We start from the raw sequence: 17,822 nt of genomic DNA, 5'->3' as shown, positions 1-17,822 counted from the left end.
CCCTCTTCCCCTTGGATTTACAAAGAGGCAGGACATAGAGGTAATATACATTTTCCCATGGTACTTACATTTGGGGGAAGCAATGAAACCATTCTAAATGTGTTTATTAATTCTACATGGGTCCTTTATAAAATTTATTATTGATGTTTGTTACTTTTAGCTAATCAGGATTAGGTAGGACTGCTATTAACTGGGGTTTGATTATCTGGAGATAGCTTAACATTGCCAGATGTAAGCTCTATGAGGACCCAAAACTGTCAGTCTTGTTTACCACTGCATCACCAGTGCCTAGCACAGTGTTCAATAGGTAGCTGCTGAATGGCAAAGGGACTGGGCCCATAATTCCTTCTTTTCTGGCTACTTCCACTTAGTATGATGTCTTCACTGAGTCCTCCCTCTGGTAGGAGAGCAGCCAGGGCCCTGCAGTCAGCATCCTGGCCTCCCTTAATTCCCAGTGATCACCTTCTGGGCTGGGCCATGGGTCATGCAGTTAATGGACCCACTAAGAGCCAGTTCTTCCGTTAGCTCCACATGGATAATCTGGGCTGACATTCTGCTCTCCTGCTTTGGCTGATCTGAGTTCCCACGAGGCTGGCAACTCATTATAGCCACTCAATGTGGTTAAGAGGTCCTTCTCACATTACACGGCCCACCGCAGCTCTGCTTCACAGGGAAGCAAAGGCAAGAGATGAAATTGCTCAGAAACAACTGGGGTTCTAGGCTGTGCCTGTGAAGAGGGAGGAGGCCCATCTGTTCACAGCACACTGGAATTGTGGATAGTAAGGGGAAGATAGCCAGTACCAGGGACCCCGTGCACAGAACAGCAACAGCCCTAGACATTAGACTGATAGTTTAAAAGAAATAAACAAAGGAGGTAGAAATTAATGACTGTGAGTTGCATTATCAGCAGAGGGCAGATAAAGCTGAATGACAAAAAGGCGATTCCCCTTGACAATAGTTGGAGAGAAGATTTTAGTTTTATTGTAGTGAGAGATCAAGAAAGGACTGATGTTGGAGGAGAGTAGCAAGGGGTGAGAAGGGACTGGAGAGCTGTCACAGCTGATCCATGAAATTTGGAGGCCAGCAGAGAAATCTTGAGAGGAACCCAAGAATACAGTGATGGCCAGAGTTGCCTTTTGCAGCTGCCTGGCCAAAGTGGCCCCAGATTCACTGGCAAACAAACAACATGGGCTTGGGAGAAGGGATCAGGAGAAGAGGAAAAGAAGATTCACAGAGGCTGATTGTGGAGGCTTAGACCTGTAATCCCAGCACTTTGGGAGGCTGAGGTAGATGGATCACCTGTCAGGGGTTCGAAACCAGCTTGACTAAAATGGAGAACCCCCATTTCTACTAAAAATACAAAAAAAAAGTTAGCCAGGCATGGTGGTGCGCACCTGTAATCCCAGCTACTAGGGAGGCTGAGGCAGGAGAATCGCTTGAATCTGGGAGTCAGAGGTTGCAGTGAGCCAAGATGGTGCCATTGCACTTCAGCGTGGGCAACAAGAGTGAAACTCTGTCTCAAAAAAAAAAGAAGAGAGAAGGGTTCCCTCCTCTGATTGGGTGAATGGGCCAATGTGCCAAAGTGGCACAATCTTCAGACTCTAGGGGCTTGAAAGGGTATAAAGGAGAGGCTGAGAGAAGGTGGAGGCCCTAGGCCTGAGTCAGGAATTCTAAGGAAGGAGAGTGAGGGCAGCTCCTCTGGGAGAGACCAGGAGAGCTCCCAGATGTATGGGAGGCTCCTGCAGAGCAAGCAGTAACATGGGGTTGCATATGAGTGCTGGGTTCAGACTGTCTCGTGACCCAGGGAAGGAGGTTTATGTTAGGGCCTTACACCCTGATGGAGCAAGGGAGCTCACCTCCTCCATCCCTCCCATGAATGAGTGGACCAAGGACAACTCTTTACAGGTCCCCAGTTCCCTACAACTCTCAGACACTCTCTCAAGCCTCTCTGCTCTCCTTAACCTCTCCCACAAGGCACAGAGTTAAACAACTTTCAGAAGCTATCAGTTATACATTCAGCATGGAATCTCAGAAACCACACTGGCCCTAGAGTCAGGCAGGTCTTAGCTCGAGGCTGGCTTTGCCACTTACCTTGGGCAAGTTACTTAACTTGTCTGATATTTTATTTACTCATCTGGAGAACAGATATTATAATTAGGGATACTCATCTCATTTCATTAAGGATGAGATGGAATAACATACACGAAGCTCTTAGCTTAGTGCCTGGCAGAACTCAGTAAGCAGTACACATCAACTGGAAGAATTAGGTTTGTGAGCAGCGCAGAGCCTGGCAAGCAGTAAGAACTCTATAAATGTTTGTTTCTCCTCTTTCCCATGTTCTTATCTCTCTCTAGCTCCTTCTCATTTTAACCTTGACCACATCCACATATTCTCTTATTCTCCTCAAGCACATTCTGACCTAACTAAAAAACCAATGAACATGATACAATTTGCCTTTTTTTCTTCATATACCACCACTCTAGGAGATAAACAGATCTTGAAGTAACTGGCCCTCCCCCACTTTAAAAAAAAAAAAAAAGACAGAGTCTTGCTTTGTTTCCCAGGCTGGAGTGCAGTGGTGCAATCTTGGCTCACTGCAACCTCTGCCTCCTGGTTTCAAGTGATTCTCGTGTCTCAGCCTCCCAAGTAGCTGGGACTACAGGCATGTGCCTCCATGCCCAGCTAATTTTTGTATTTTTAGTGGAGATGGTGTTTTGCCATGTTGCCCAGGCTGGTCATGAACTCCTAGGCTGAAACAATTCACCTGCCTTAGCCTCCCAAAGAGCTGGGATTACAGGCATAAGCCACTACACACAACCAGCCTTCCTTTTTAAGGATAAAAGTTTGGACCAAACAAAGAAACGCCATTTGTAAAAATAGTCCATCATTACCTCTCCACTTTAGTGGGGATACCAGAGAGTCCATCTCCACAAAGAGCAAAGGGTAGATGAAGGTAAGTTATAGAAACCGCAGGTGTGTGCAAGCTGGGAGGCTGGGCAAATGGATGTAAGAAACATAGCACTATAAGCCATTAACTCATGCATTCATTTCTTCAGAAAATATTTCTTTTTCTTCTTCAGAAAATATTTATGGAATACCAACTACATTGTAGGCCTGTCTAGTTACCTGAGAGACAGTGATGAATGAGATGAAGTCCAGGCCCTCATGGAACATATATTTTTGCAGGGAACACAGGTAATCACAGCATGATGTAGTAAGTGCTATAACAAGGGTAGCAGAGGGCACATGGGGGCCAAAAGGAGGATTACTAACATAGAGTGGGCTTAGAGAAGACTTCCTAGAGGAAGTAAAAGTCTAAGCTAAGACCTTAAGTGTAAAAAGGAGTTAGCTGGAAGAAGGATGTGGAATGTGCAGCAGTGAGGAAAAGGGAATATTCTAGGCGAGGGAACTCTATAGGTGAAGGCTCTGTAAAGAAAGAAGGTATGATGTATCTGGAGAGCAAAAGTACTACTATCTGGGTGGACCACAACAGGGAGAAGACAGGTCAGGGGAAATGAAGCTGGAGAAATCAGCAGGGGCCTGAGATAATGGCTTGTTCCCATATCTGTCTGGAATATCAGAATCCTGTCTATCAGAACGCTGTGTGTCTGTAGAGCTGCCTACGCTGTGTAGAGCAGAGCAAGAACTATAAGATCTGCAAGGTGCTGAAGGGCCTGTGATGGTTTGGTTCTGTCTCTGTTCTGCCTAGATTGGGTTGGTATGGCACCTTTGGTGAGGCCTTTCCTAACCAGAACAATGTGGCTCAGCCCACTTACTAGAAAGCGGGCAGGAGAGGATTACCCTGTGACCTGGGCTCTGAGGCCACAACCCCAGTCCAGCTGCTCTGCCTCCAACTTTGTGAAAATCACTTAAGCTCCCTAGCCTGCCATTTCAGAAACTGTAAAATGACAAGCTTCTCCAGGTGAGCTCTAGCCAAGGTGCCTTCCAGGTCTAATGCTGTCATTTGAAGAGACAACATCCAATTACAGGGTCTGACTGGAATTGGGGACCTTTGAATTCTTCTGGAATCAGGGACCTTTGAATATGAATAACAAGACCTCAGGATTACTGACTAGCCCTGTCCACCTTTTGTGCTTTGAATATTGACTTACCCGCTGCTTATCTGGGTCTACAAAGCGTATCCCAAAATAGTCTTTCTCAAGTAGGTTCAGATGGTGGCAAAGAAGGTCGAACAGGTACTGGCCTTTGGCATCTCTCTGCAAAGAAAGCAAGCTCCATTGAGGAATGAGTGGGCTTTTTCGGTTTAATTTTTTTTTTTTAATAGCCGTTAAAAGTTGTTTGTAACTCTTGCCTACGAAAGGGGTAAATGTCCATAACTAAGTCTTCCACATTGTGATACATAATTGTCTGGAATCCAGAGGCTTTTAGCACCTGGAAGGAGTCCAAGAACCCTCCCTACCACAAAGATGTCAGAGAAGTCAGGTTAGAGGCTGGTAAGCCCAGTTCCCATCTCAAATGCATAAAACTTTCTTAAACTGTAGACATAGGGAATATCAGTGTGGAATACAGCAATAATTACACCAGGCCCAGGTGGCTGAGCCTTTGAAGTAAATCTTGAATCCACCAACTTCCCCCTCTCCATTACCAACACCATAGGTCAAGCTACCACCATCCCTCAACAGGACCACTGCCAGTCTTCTAACTGATCCTCTACCTCTGCTCTTGCCCTCTTTAGTGCATTCTCTGCACAGCAATGAGGGTATCCACAGTTTAGACATCATCTCTTTCTTGCTGAATAAGTGATCAGGCACATAGTACGATATTTAAACATACAAAAAGATACACTATGAACACAAAGTCTCCCTTCCACCCTAGCCACCCTGTGCCCCAGTTCTTCTGCCCAGAAGCAACCATTATCACCTTCTTGAATATCTATTTTTTTGTTTTGTTTTTGAGATGGAGTCTCATTCTGTCACCCCGGCTGGAGTGCAGTAGCACAGTCTCGGCTCACTGAAACCTCTGCCTCCTGGGTTCAAGCGAGTCTCCTGCCTCAGCCTCCCAAGTAGCTGGGATTATAGGCATGCACCACCACACCCAGCTAATTTTTGTATTTTTAGTAGAGACGTGGTTTTGCCATGCTGGCCAGGCTGGTCTCTAACTCCTGACCTCAGGTGATCCGCCGCCTCAGCCTCCCAAAATGTTGGGATTACAGGCATGAGTCACCATGCCCAGCCCTTTTGTATATCCTTTATGTGGTGTTTTAAACACAGGCAAAGCTACATACATATACATCTCCCCTTTTAAAAATACATTTTGTAACAATTTTAAACTCTTTTTTTTCTCCCACATAGGGTATCTTGCGAATCCTTCTATGGCAATATATATAGATATATCTCACAGTTTTTAACTTCTGCATGTCACTGCAATGAACCTAAAATTATTTACCCAGTTCCATATTGATGAAATGTGTTTCTAATTTGCTATTACAAACAATACGGCAGTAAACATACAATGATCTTTATGTTACTCACTTGTCTTAATACTTGTTGCTCTCAGAATAAAATGAAAACTCTGATCATGGCCTCGCAGGCCCTATATAGCCTGACTCCTGACTTCTCTCTGCACTCATCCCAAATCATTCTCCTTACTATACTCCTGCCATGGCCTTTCTGTTCTGGACTCCCCAAGGCTTTTCTGCCTCTCTGCCTTTGTATTTCCTCTGCTGGGAATGCTCTTCCTACAGCTCTTTCCAGTCACTCCTATTTTTTGAGGAGTCAGCTCAAATCTCCCCTCTTCAGAGAGGCCTTTCCCTGTAGTATAGCTCTTCCCAGTTACTTTCCATCTCATTTTACCGTTTATGTCCTTCGCAGCACTTACATCAATCCGTAATTACCTTGTTGATTTGTTTAGTTATTTATTTACTGTCTGCTTCCTTTCTACACTGTAATTTTCATGAGGTCAGAAGCCCCAGAACTTAGCACAGGACCTGATGCATGGCAGGCAGGTCCTCAATAGTAATTTGTTGAATAAATTACTGAACGAATAGAAGGAAAAAGGTTGGCTAAAAGGTTTCACAAAATGGTGAAAAGCTAGGCTGTTTATAACCCCATAACCTTCTACTTCAGGGACCTGCCTGGGTGCCAAGGATGAAGTGGGAGGAGAATGACTTACAGGAAACGGTCAAAACATCTGGAGACTGCACAGCATCCCTCGCTGGGCCTGTCCTCTGCAGCTTAATTCAGATCACCATCTCTGGCGGGTCCATGTCTAATTGTGCATACAAATTGAGGTTGTACGAGGAATTTCTGTGGTGTGGTGGTTGTCCCGTTTGCCTCACAAATTGAGGTTTGATAAGACCCAAAGATCTCTCCTGTGCCAAGGCCCAAGACCATGGGTAATTACAGAATGGCCTGGCCCTGCCGCAAGAACGAGCATATTTTTAAGACCTTCACAAAAAGTTTACACCTCACCTCTTCCCCTTCTGCTAGCTCATCCCATAACACCCAAGGAGAGCTAGGGCAGGATGCTTATCTCACGGCAGTTATGTTAAGAAGTTTATCCTTGCAAGAGCTGGAAGAATGGATGAGTAGACAGTTCAACTACAGGAGGCAACGTGGGCAACACCCCTCCTCTTCTGAGACAGGAATAATACAGGGTGGTCACAGGAAAGTAAAAATTCCAGACAGCAGTTTCACATGACTAGAGGCTATGGGCTGACAAGACCCTGAAAAACAGGGCATGGACCAAGCTAGCTAAGACCTACTGAACCCAGCATGCAGCTGGATTTGACCTAGGTTTCTCCTAGGACCTCATTATAAACTCATTAACATACTAGATCACACACCTACCAGCACCATTACTGTTCAAAGACCACCCATATTTGCTTTAAAAATAGGTACCACTGCAGTTATGAGAAATCTCTACCTTTTTGCAAGAATTTGCATGAATATTCCACCCCTTGGTTAAAGAAACATATAAAGATAGAAACCCCAAAGCCCACTGTGCAACTCTCTCTCTCAAGTATGCCTGCACTCCCTTTTCTTGAATGTATACTCTTCTCTTTGCAATAAATCTCTGTACTTTTACTATTTTCTGACTCTTCCTTGAATTCCTTGACAGAATTCTTATCTTCTTAATGGTATAAAGAGCCTGGGCACCAGCTGGGGTGGAGGTCCCCCCCAGCCTACTGATATCACTTCTGCTGGCCTCGCACTCCCTGTCACAACATAAGCCTGAACTCACAGGCCCTATTCCCCCATCTTTGGTCTTTCACAGGAAAGAGTGACTCTCAGGACAGAGACTCATTATGAATCATGCTAGGACTTCTGGGTGGTGGGCCACAAACCAGGTCTTTCAAAGGACTCCATCACAACTTTCTTTGTGCAGGGCCTGTTAACTACTTCTTTACTGATGCTCAGAGAGTGAGAAGAGCTTAAACAGGTATTTCAGGTTCTCTGGGAGCAGAGGAAACATGTTCAACTCTATCCCATGCAGGATATCCTACACTCAGAGCAACTGAAATGGAAGAGTGACAGACAGTAGCATATTTTCATTGGTTTTATCTACAAATTTTACTTTGCATCAAGCTGGCTATTACACTGTGATCAGCTGTTGTGAGGTTTTGGTTTTTTTTTTTAATGAAAAAGTGTTTTTCACAAACACTACTACAATATGATGTGTGTTTTAAGGGCTGAAGAAGTTTGCTTCCATATATACAACAACCAGATTAGCAACTAATTAAATAGAGGGAAAACATGCTTCTGTGATGGAGATCAAACGGACTTTTAATAAGAATCCTGCCTTCCATAAAACTACTCAATCTCATGGGCTGGGAGCTCAGATGCACTTGTAAGCGTCTTAGCTGGTAAGAACCCTGAACTAAGTAAATCCAACTTCTTATTTCTTCCACTTCACAGGAAGAAAAAGGAAGCATGGCTTTTCTCTTGGAGTAGTTAGGAAATAAGGACATATCCCATTACCCATTCCCTATAGCTACATTAAAAAAGACCTTTTTCTGGTTATTTCTCAGTACCTGGTAAATACCCCTGCACCCGCACCATGAACTCATAGTTCCCTCAAGTTACCATTTACCAGTTACCAGTGGTAGATACACTGTTTTGAGCTACAGGACTCTTGCACAGACTAATGAAGAGAAGCATCTTCCTTTGCTATTTCTTCAAGGCTGGGTTGGGGGTAAGGGGAATGAGGAAAGAGGTAGACACAGACTTCCTTCTTGCAGCAGAATTCCACAAAACTTAAATCCTTAGCAGATATGCAAAGGTAGAATCAACTTAGAATGCTGCTGCTGCAGAGGCACCTTTCACAGAGGGTTGAGACAAAGCCCTTCCTTTGAGGTACTCACACCTATGGCTGTTGGAGTGGCCTGAGGCAGCACTGGGTGAAGTCACATGCAGCTAAACCATCATGATGGGCTCCCTACAAGCCAATGGCAGGGGCAAGATTTCAGAAATTTTACAACTTCCTGGGCTTGTGTGTCCCCTTGCACTGCCTGGTGTCAGCTGTGTCCTGGAATACCCTCTCTATAGTCTCCCAGTCCTAAGTCCAGGGGTTTCTGGAATATTCCGTGGCAGCCAGTCTTGTCTTTTGATGGCATGGCAAAGCCATCTTCCCCTCCCTTTGCCTGCAGTTGCCCTAGCATTGTGGCTAAACTGAGTGTTGTGCATTGAATGTCGTGCCATTGATTATACTGGAGAAACAGGCACTTGCGCTGACAGGAGATTACTGTTTAGTCACAAAGTCAGAGCTCCAAGCCTGAGGACGTTTATCTTCAGACAAGTGAGCGGAAGCAGAGCACCAAAATCCTCACTCTGCAGCTAAGCTCGTGAGGTTATTCTCTTTCCAAAGACATTATTGGGTCAGAATAACTTATTAAGCACTCATTTAAAAAATAAATTTATGGGCCGGGCGCGGTGGCTCAAGCCTGTAATCCCAGCACTTTGGGAGGCCGAGGCGGGTGGATCACGAGGTCAAGAGATCGAGACCATCCTGGTCAACATGGTGAAACCCCGTCTCTACTAAAACTACAAAAAATTAGCTGGGCATGGTGGCGCGTGCCTGTAATCCCAGCTACTCAGGAGGCTGAGGCAGGAGAATTGCCTGAACCCAGGAGGCGGAGGTTGCGGTGAGCCGAGATCGCGCCATTGCCCTCCAGCCTGGGTAACAAGAGCGAAACTCCGTCTCAAAAAAAAAAAAAAAAAAATAAAAAAAAAAATTAATTTATAATTTATGAACCACAACAGTACGTAAACATATTTGAAAATACTAGTGCATATAGGTACAACCCATTTATTCTCTCTATATGGTGCATAGAATGATTCATGAGCCTCTTGGAATCACTGTGCAGCTCTGAGGGTGGGATAATTCCTATTTTTGCTCCTCCCTGGAACACCTGGTTCTGGTTCTCTATGGTTTGCCTATTATTTAGGGAAGGGACAGAGGCAGCAAGCAGTAAGCAAGCTTGGGCCAGTGACCTAAACTATTCAAAGTTAACTGCATTTTCTCTCTAATCATCAGTACCCATGGGCAGGAGAGAAGCTTTATTTTAACCCATCATGGATGAGGTTAATCCCAGGCCCTCTGGCATACAGCATCCTGATGAGAGAAGCCAACATGCAGAAAGCCCCACTCATTGGACTCCACTTCATTCAATCCTACTTGTGAGGCACACAAGTACCTCACAAGCAAGTGCAAACAAAGTGAGTCTAGAAGAGGGCAAGAGTGATTCCATCTTCCTCCTGGCCACATGCTATGATCTTGGTTCACAATCTGTTAAAGGGTAGCTGGCCTTGGTTTCAGAGGCCCTTAGAGAAGGCAGGGGTAAAATGGAGGGATTACAGAAAGTGGGCACCTGTAGCCCAAAGTACCAGAGTCCAGAGGTAGAAGAAAGCCACACCGAGATTAGGCAACCTGGAGGAAGGGCAAGAGTTGAATGAGCTGTCCTTGGAGGCCCGCTAGGGAAGGAACAGTCATCCCCTGGTGGGATGGGATGGCGCCTCAGCCTGCATTCTAGCTTAGATTTCTTGTAGGCCAAAGACTTCCTTGCCTTCCTTATCAGTGGCATGAGGGCATGAGTGGTGTGCTAATGTCTGCCAGGTTCCAAAGCAGATGCTGTGTAAAAGCACTTTAATGTTACAGAGGAGCAGCCACATTAGCTCATCTTCTCAGGGCCATGGCATTAGTAAGCTGAGCAGAAAAGTGTGAATCAATTTCTGGGGTGCAGTCCCTGCCTCTGTGGTCACACACTACACCCAGCCCAGCTTTCTGAGGCAGAGGGAGGGTGTGGGGCACAAGCATTAACAGCAAGGCCCCAGATTTCCTAACCTCAGCACCTTCTTTATATTTTTTTGAAGGGAGGGAACCCCTGCTGAGCTTCTGGCACAGGCGCCCACTTTTCCTGCTTAGTTGTAAACCAGCGAAATCTGTCCAGGAACTGCTAAGGTTGCAGCTAGAAGGGCAGCCAGCTCACTCTGGGAGAAGATTAAGAATGCTCATTCCTGCTAGGCATGGTGTCTCAGACCTGTAATCCCAGCACTTTGGGAGGCTGAGGTGGGTGGATCACCTGAGGTCAGGAGTTCAAGACCAGCCTAGCCAACATGGAGAAACTCCGCCTTTACTAAAAATACAATAATTAGCTGGGTGTGGTGGCTCATGTCTGTAATCCCTGTACTTGGAGGCTGAGGTAGGAGAATCGCTTGAATCCAGTAGGCAGAGGTTGCAGTGAGCCGAGATCGTGCCACTGCACTCCAGCCTGGGTGACAGAGCAGACTCTGTCTAAAAAAAAGAAAGCTCATTCCAGGGGAAATGTAGAGATGTCCATGTGTAAGCCATACTGTCTTGAGTACCAGATCACCACAAATGTGGCAAGGCCATGGCTCAGCCCTACCCAGGTACTCCCCTCTGTTTCCTACTCTCAGAACTCAGCCATCAGGCAGAGAAGAATGGGGCCCAAGCAGGCTCTTGTTATCCAGACCACAGTGCCAGGAAGCTGCCGCAGGGCCAGGTAACCCATGTGGCTCCTGGAGGAGTGGCCAGGCCCCAAAGTGGAGGGAAATCAGAGCTCAGAAGGAGAGAGGATCAGTGCTTCTTAGCCACTGTTCTCGCCAAATCCTTAAATACAGCAACTTCTTTGCTCCAGCAACCCCCTTCTACATGCAAATTGAGAGCTGGAGTGGTTTTCATGATGTCACACAGCTATCTCTAGGGTCAGATGCCAGGTGCAGTGCTGCAGGGAGCCTTGTTGGCAGTCCTCACTTGGGTCAGAGAACTAGTTTAGCTCATCACCACATTGTGTGGCATGCAGGACGTGCACGTGGGGTGGGGAAATCACATTCACTCTGGAACATGGAGGTCACCGTGTGCAAGGAAATGTCATAGGAGGGAGGACTAAGTGTTCTGTCAGCACAGATGGCCCAAAGCAGACTCAACAAGGGCAATTAAGACCCTCTGAGCAGAACTTCAAACCTGCTGTAGTACACCTTATAAGAGCAGGGCTAACAAGAGTGCTAGTCTTATTGAGATATCAATGGTGATGCTTCAAGAGACAAGGTGTCTCATTTCTATATGAAATCTTTGTACTCTGTGAAAAACAGAGCCAGGTCTGAAGAAAAGCAGACAACTCATTCATCTTTCCTATCTTTGGTGAAGCCACTTTTACAAGTAAGGTGATTCTTAAAAGCATCACTGCATCTTGCTATTGAATAAATTTTAGTTGTATTTTTCCAACCAGTGCAGAATATCTCAGTGGACTAGTCATGTCACAGCTGCAGAATTACTGGAAACTCAGCCAGTCTTGTTAGAAAAAAACTCATTACTTTGTATTTGTGAAGCTCATATACTCTTTCTCTATTCCCTGTCTCTCTCCCTCTCCTTTCTCTCTTTCACACATAACCTCCCCACCCCCGCCAACACACACACATTCTCCAATACAGCTGTGTTTCTCATACAATGCTGCTTCAAATAACTTGTAAAGAAAATTCAGAATTTGGGGAAAGACTGACTTCCCTTGCTCCAACCCTAAGGACAGATGACAACTCATTGTATTGTTTTTTTTTTTTTTTTTTTTTTTTTTTTTTTTTTTTTCTTGCAAAGGACAAATGCATGCTTGGCAAATCTGGGAATTTCTGGGGGTATAGGGAATATCCTGGGTGGCCAGGGTCAGGAGACACATGAAAAACTCACTGGTCCTCTTAACTCTATTTCCCTCCTCTTCCCAAAAAAATTGCTTACTGGCCAGGGCCAACATATGTGATGGATCCTGAGGTAGACATATTTCATTAGTAAACAGGTCAGGATCATTGAGTTCTGAGTGCAGTCTCAGTGCAGTTTCCTTTTCAACTCTCTTCAACAGGTTACTCATGTTCCTTACAAGTTGAAGCACAGGGAGGAGAAAGGGGAGGAGTTCTGGGAAGGCAAAGGTTTTGAGAACGAGCACTAACTAGACTTAAAGTCAAGGCCCTGATCTGCTACTTCTCTACTTGTGATCTCAGACCCACCCCTTAATCTACCCAAGCTTCAGCTTCCTTATCTATAAAACGGAGTTAATTCTACATCTCTCCAAGGATTATTGTGGGGCTAAAAACAAGACACACAATATATATAAAAACCCTGTGAGTTTTCCTGCCATCTTCCTCAGCCTCTTGTGGCCTCTTCTTCCTCCAGGATGGAAAGACTTGAACACACAAGGCCTCAGCAATGAGTCAATGCACTCAGGGAACAGAAGCCTCTCCTCTCTGGACAAGAATGCATGAATGGATCTTGGCTACATGTTTATCTTGTAGTGTCCCCAAGACATGAGAGTAGCTACCATTTTGGAAACATGTCCAAAGTGGCCCTTAAAGTACAAATCTGCATCTTGTTCTTACCCAAAGGCTATTTTTTCCTCATCAGATCAGAAGAGTACACATTATGAAATATGTGCAAACAAACCAAATCCCCTCAGAAGCCTGGCAGCTTCTAGTCAGTACCACAGAGACAAAGGCAGAGCTTCTGTAGCAGGGTCCTGACATGCTCCCTAGAAAGGAGGAGTTGAGTAAGGGGAATGAGATATGACGCAATTCCAACAGACACCATACCTTTTAATGCCTTGGCTTTAATTAGAATAAAAAGAAAAATGCATTTGGCAAAATATATTTCAAGAAATTAACTTAGTGCTCTGATCTCTCTCAAAAAACAGAAGAGGTTCCCCTTGTAGTCCTAGGGGACTGCACAACAGGATACTGACAGATAAAGGAGGGAGGGATGGGCAAGTAGAGCCCACAGCTCTCTGACTGAAGCCCCAAGTTCCCCGGAGCATGCCCAGTCACACACAGCTGCTGGCATCCTATCTCAGGACCAGACAGGTCATTTTCACTGCTTCTCCTGAGGACAACCAGGGCCTCCCCTGAAAGCCCCTTGTCACAGCAAGCAGAACTTTGAACAAGAGTTCCATGGCCTGCCTTGATCTGTGGTCCCACTAGTGGAACAAAAGCCAAGTTTAAGCCTCCCTCCTCAGCGCTAAGTACAAACAACTTCACTGGAACAAGAATACTGAGAGTCCTAGGACAGGAGGAGTGAGACAGCTGGAGCCCAGAGCCAGACAGACGGGTGGAAAGACAGTTTCTTATACAAATACTGAGGCCTAGCAAAGCAGTAGGACAAACCCCAAATCTTCCAGTAGTGGCTGTCCCAGTGATGGAGGAGAAGAGGAGAGAAGAGGAGAGGGAGAGAGAGGAGGCAGACAGCTAACTCACTCAGAAGGCAGCCTTTCCTTAATAAACAGCAAATTAGGAACCATACCATATTCTGGACCAGTGGTTCTCACAGCTGAGTCCGCATCAGAATCACCTGGAGGGCTGGTTAAAAGAGAGATTGCTGGGCCCCACCCCTCGAGTTTCTGGTTCATAGGTCTGCTGTGGGGCCTGAGAATTTGCATTTTTTTTTTTTTTTTTGAGATGGGGTCTCACTCTGTCACCCAGGCTGGAGTGCAATGGCCTTGGGTCACTGCAATCTCTGCCTCCCGGGTTCAAGAGATTCTCCTGCCTCAGCCTCCCAAGTAGCTGGGATTATAGGCACCCACCACCACACCCAGCTAATTTTTGTATTTTTAGTAGAGATGGGGTTTTACCGTGTTGGCCAGGCTGGTCTCGAACTCCTGACCTCATGATTCACCCACCTTGGCCTCCCAAAGTGCTGGGATTACAGGTGTCAGCCACCACACCCAGCCTGAGAATTTGCTTTTCTAACAACTTCCCAGGTGATGCTGCTGTTGCTGGACTGGGGATTACTGGCATCTGTCAGTCTTGCAGCTCTTAAAGCCAAGACTACAGGGATAAGGGAAAGAGAAGCAAATATTTGACCTCTGTCACAATCCAACTCTGTCAGCACAAACCTCACTTCCATTAACCTTCCCGTTTTCATATACCAAGAGTACCAGCTTCACAGCATTAGGATGTGAGTTAAATACTCCAGAGAAATGCTGCTCCTTCCTGCCAGGTTTTCAAATTCTGCCTTTCATGACAGTGGGCAGCTACCTAATCCTGGCTTGAAAGTTCGAGTCCCCAATTACCAATTATTTTCAATGGCTAACTAGCTCAAAACTCACTGCACTTTTGCTACGAACTAGATCATCAGAAAGTAAAGCCAGCAGTTCTCATCAAACTCAATCCAGGGAAATAATTCCCCTTTTCACCCCCAGATCTGCTGTCAGTGAAAGGGAGTCTGTTTCAGAACATGTCCTATCCTGACCTCCGGGCTCTCTTGTCTAGGAGGCGGGGCTTGAAGGTGCCCCAGCCCTCAACCTGCTGTCTCCTCTCTACATCTGTGCTCCTTGAGGCTCCTTAGTCAGAATTCTGTCTTGGCTGTCATGACCAGCCTTCTCCTTTCTCTCTTTTTCCTGGGAGAGGATCCAGCTGCCCCTCCATGGAGGGGTTGGGGTTTGTATAGGATACATGCTCTGAGCATGTAGTTCCATGCCAAGGAGGCAAGTCTTCCATGTTTAGCTTTGGCAGGGAGTTTGGGGCAGGAGGGAAATGATGGGAGTAAGAAAAGGCATATTCTGATTATGATCTCTTGAGCAGGTCATTTTCCCTTTCTGGGCCTCAGTTTCTCTATCTGAAAATAATCTCATGTCCCCTTATGTGCTCAAAATTCTCTGATTCTGTTATTAGTCGATCAAAGTAATCACATCCCAGGTCCATCTTCTCCTAAACAAGGATTTTAAAAAGTTTTTTTCTTTAAAAAGGGTAATCGGGTAGCTTTAACAAGGTAGATGTTTATTGCTAGTGTAATTAATCTAAAAAACTCAGGGCCATTGCTCAAAGTAAATGGAAAGAGTAACTAAACAGAATCCATTCAATTTTAGAAACTGCCTCTAGCAGGCCTGACACAGTGAGCACCATTATGTGAAACTATTATCCTGCTACGGTCTGGTCATTTTACATTCCACTGTGAGCGATGGAAAAGTCCCATGAGATCACCTAATGCATGCCTGCAGCCTCATAAATTAAGGATTGTTGCAAGATATTCTCAGAGTGGATCCTGAGGCTAACACCAGCCTCTGTTCTTCCCAGGCCCACCATTTCCTAGACTATAACCCAGGCAGCAGTGGGGCTATGCGAGGGTCTTAGGGGTGACAGTCTGGCTGGGGTGAGGATGGGAAATAGAGGTTTATCTGTACGATCTTGTATATAAGATTGAGAACTCTTCAAATATCCAGACTAGGACTGACAGAGATGGAAAGGGGCTGATCAAGTCCCTTCCAACCTCATCTCACTTAACCAGGGGCAGAGCCTCTGAACCTTGACTGAGGTAGAAGCTGTGAATGTGCTTTGAGACAAGTACCACTGGGTCTCTCAACTTGTTAGTTTCCTGAGGGTACTCCCAGATGTGATATTTCAGTGGCTGAGCAGCAACATACAACTCTTGATCTATAAATAATTCTTGGGGCTGGGCGTGGTGGCTCACACCTGTAATCCCAGCACTTTGGGGGGCCAAGGAGGACGGATCCTCTGAGATCAGGAGTCTGAGACTAGCCTGGCCTGAATGGCCCACCTCTATTAAAAATACACACAAAAAATTAGCCAGATGTGGTGCAGCTAATCCTATAATCCCAACTACTCTGGTGGCTGAGAACTGCTTGAACCTGAGAGGCAAAGGTTGCAGTGAGCCGAGATTGTGCCATTGCACTCCAGCCTGGACAATAAGAGTAAAACTTAGTCTCAAATAAATAAATAAAAATAAAATAAATAATTCTTGGGCTTGGAAATGTATTTCTTAATGTGCACTGGGGGTAGGGTGGGAATGACGAGGTCCCCAGTGCATCAGGAAGAACCGTGGTCCAGGCTTTGTAGTGTGATGGAGAGAGCAAATGGAGGAGACAAGTTTTCTGGAAGTGTGTGACTGCTCCTTCTTCAGTTTTTCGTCAGAAGAGTAGGGGTGAGTAGAGGCGAGGCAGAAACCTTGAGCTCAGCAGGCTCCCTGAAGCCTCTGGCATATCCTGTCATCTTCTGTGCCTTTGCACAGCAAGGTTGCAAACATGAGACCGAGAGTCCACTGAGGGCTGCACAGAAACACCGGCTGGGATATTACTGCTGAAAAAATCTAACATCTGCTGCCAACTGAATATTGTGTTATTTGAAGGCCAAAAAGTGGATGGAAAACCATTGGGAACAATACTCAATTCAATGTGTATCTACAGATACACATTGTTAGTTTCCTGAGGGTACTCCCAGATGTGATATTTCAGTGGCTGAGCAGCAACATACAACTCTTGGTCTATAAATAATTCTTGGGGCTGGGCGTGGTGGCTCACACCTGTAATCCCAGCACTTTGGGGGGATTTGAGCAAGGCACTACCTGACCTATCTCAAGGTTGCAGAGATATGCAGTTTAGACATATCTGAAAAAGTGACTTGGGAAAAGCCATCTTTTCTCTGATCTCATGGTATTCACTGCCTGTACCCCTTAGCTGTCCAAATGCTAACCTTCCCATGTTTAGGTCCACTCTCCTCTCCATTACTGGGAAAGACAGAAGCATGGTGTCCCTTTATGGTTCACAGCCCAGTACCTTGTACATGATCCTGGAGAAGTATTTGTGGGTTTTTGTTTTTGTTTTGAGACAAGTCTTGCTCTGTTGCTCAAGGTCAGGCTACAGTGCAGTGGCGCAATCACCGCTCACTGCAGCCTTGACCCTGCCTCAAGCGATCCTCCTCCCTCAGCCTAGGTATAGCTGGGACCAGAGGCATGCACCATCACACCCAGTAAATTTTTAAAGTTTCTGAAGAGTGGGGGGTCTTCCTGTGTTGTCCAGGCTGGTCTTGAACTCCTAGGCTCAATGGTTCCTCCTGCCTTGGCCTCCCAACATGCTGGGATTACATGCATGAGACACCACACCTGGCCAAGAAGTATTAGTTCATTAATTACTAAATGACTATGACAGGGCTAATTAGCAATAGATTATCTTACCTGATGAGCTCCTCCTTCCTGAGTCTTCAACTCCTTGTTTTTTTTTTTTTTTTTTTTTTTTTTTTGAGAGTCTTGCTCTGCATGCCACTGGAGTGCAGTGGTGCAATCTTAGCTCATTGCAACCTCTGTCTCCCAGGTTCAGCTGATTCCCCTGCCTCAGCCTCCTGAGTAGCTGGGACTACAGGCATGTACCACCACATCCTGCTATTTTTTTTTATTTTAGTAGAGACTGGGTTTCACCATGTTGGCCAGGATGGTCTTGATCTCTTGACCTCGTGATCCGCCCACCTTGGCCTCCCAAAGTGCTGGGATTACAGGCGTGGGCCACCGCGTCTGGCCTCAACTCCTAATGCCCAGTGAGATCAGTGTAGGAAAAAACAGAAGATCAAACTGGGGTAAAA

At 45.8% G+C, this 17,822-nt stretch overlaps 1 protein-coding gene across 8 annotated transcripts in view; it reads right to left on the bottom strand.

The window, feature by feature from the left end:
* The window catches only part of FRMD5 (FERM domain containing 5), a 330,792-nt gene that overhangs the window by 49,972 nt on the left and 262,998 nt on the right, over positions 1–17,822 (bottom strand). For all 8 annotated transcript variants that reach the window (XR_004274919.1, XM_032297637.1, XM_032297638.1 and 5 more), the window contains exon 2: positions 4,113–4,217. Coding sequence is in view for 6 of the 8 variants with exons in the window: in XM_032297637.1 (XP_032153528.1) it covers positions 4,113–4,217 (105 nt within the window). In the remaining 2 variants the exon portion in view is untranslated. The remainder of the gene's footprint in view (positions 1–4,112; positions 4,218–17,822) is intronic.

Source organism: Sapajus apella, unplaced genomic scaffold, assembly GCF_009761245.1.
Source record: "Sapajus apella isolate SASKATOON/1434 unplaced genomic scaffold, GSC_monkey_1.0 scaffold37, whole genome shotgun sequence".
Taxonomy (NCBI): Eukaryota; Metazoa; Chordata; class Mammalia; order Primates; family Cebidae; genus Sapajus; species Sapajus apella.
Note: the sequence above shows the minus strand (reverse complement) of the source record. Positions and strands in the feature narration are given on the sequence as shown.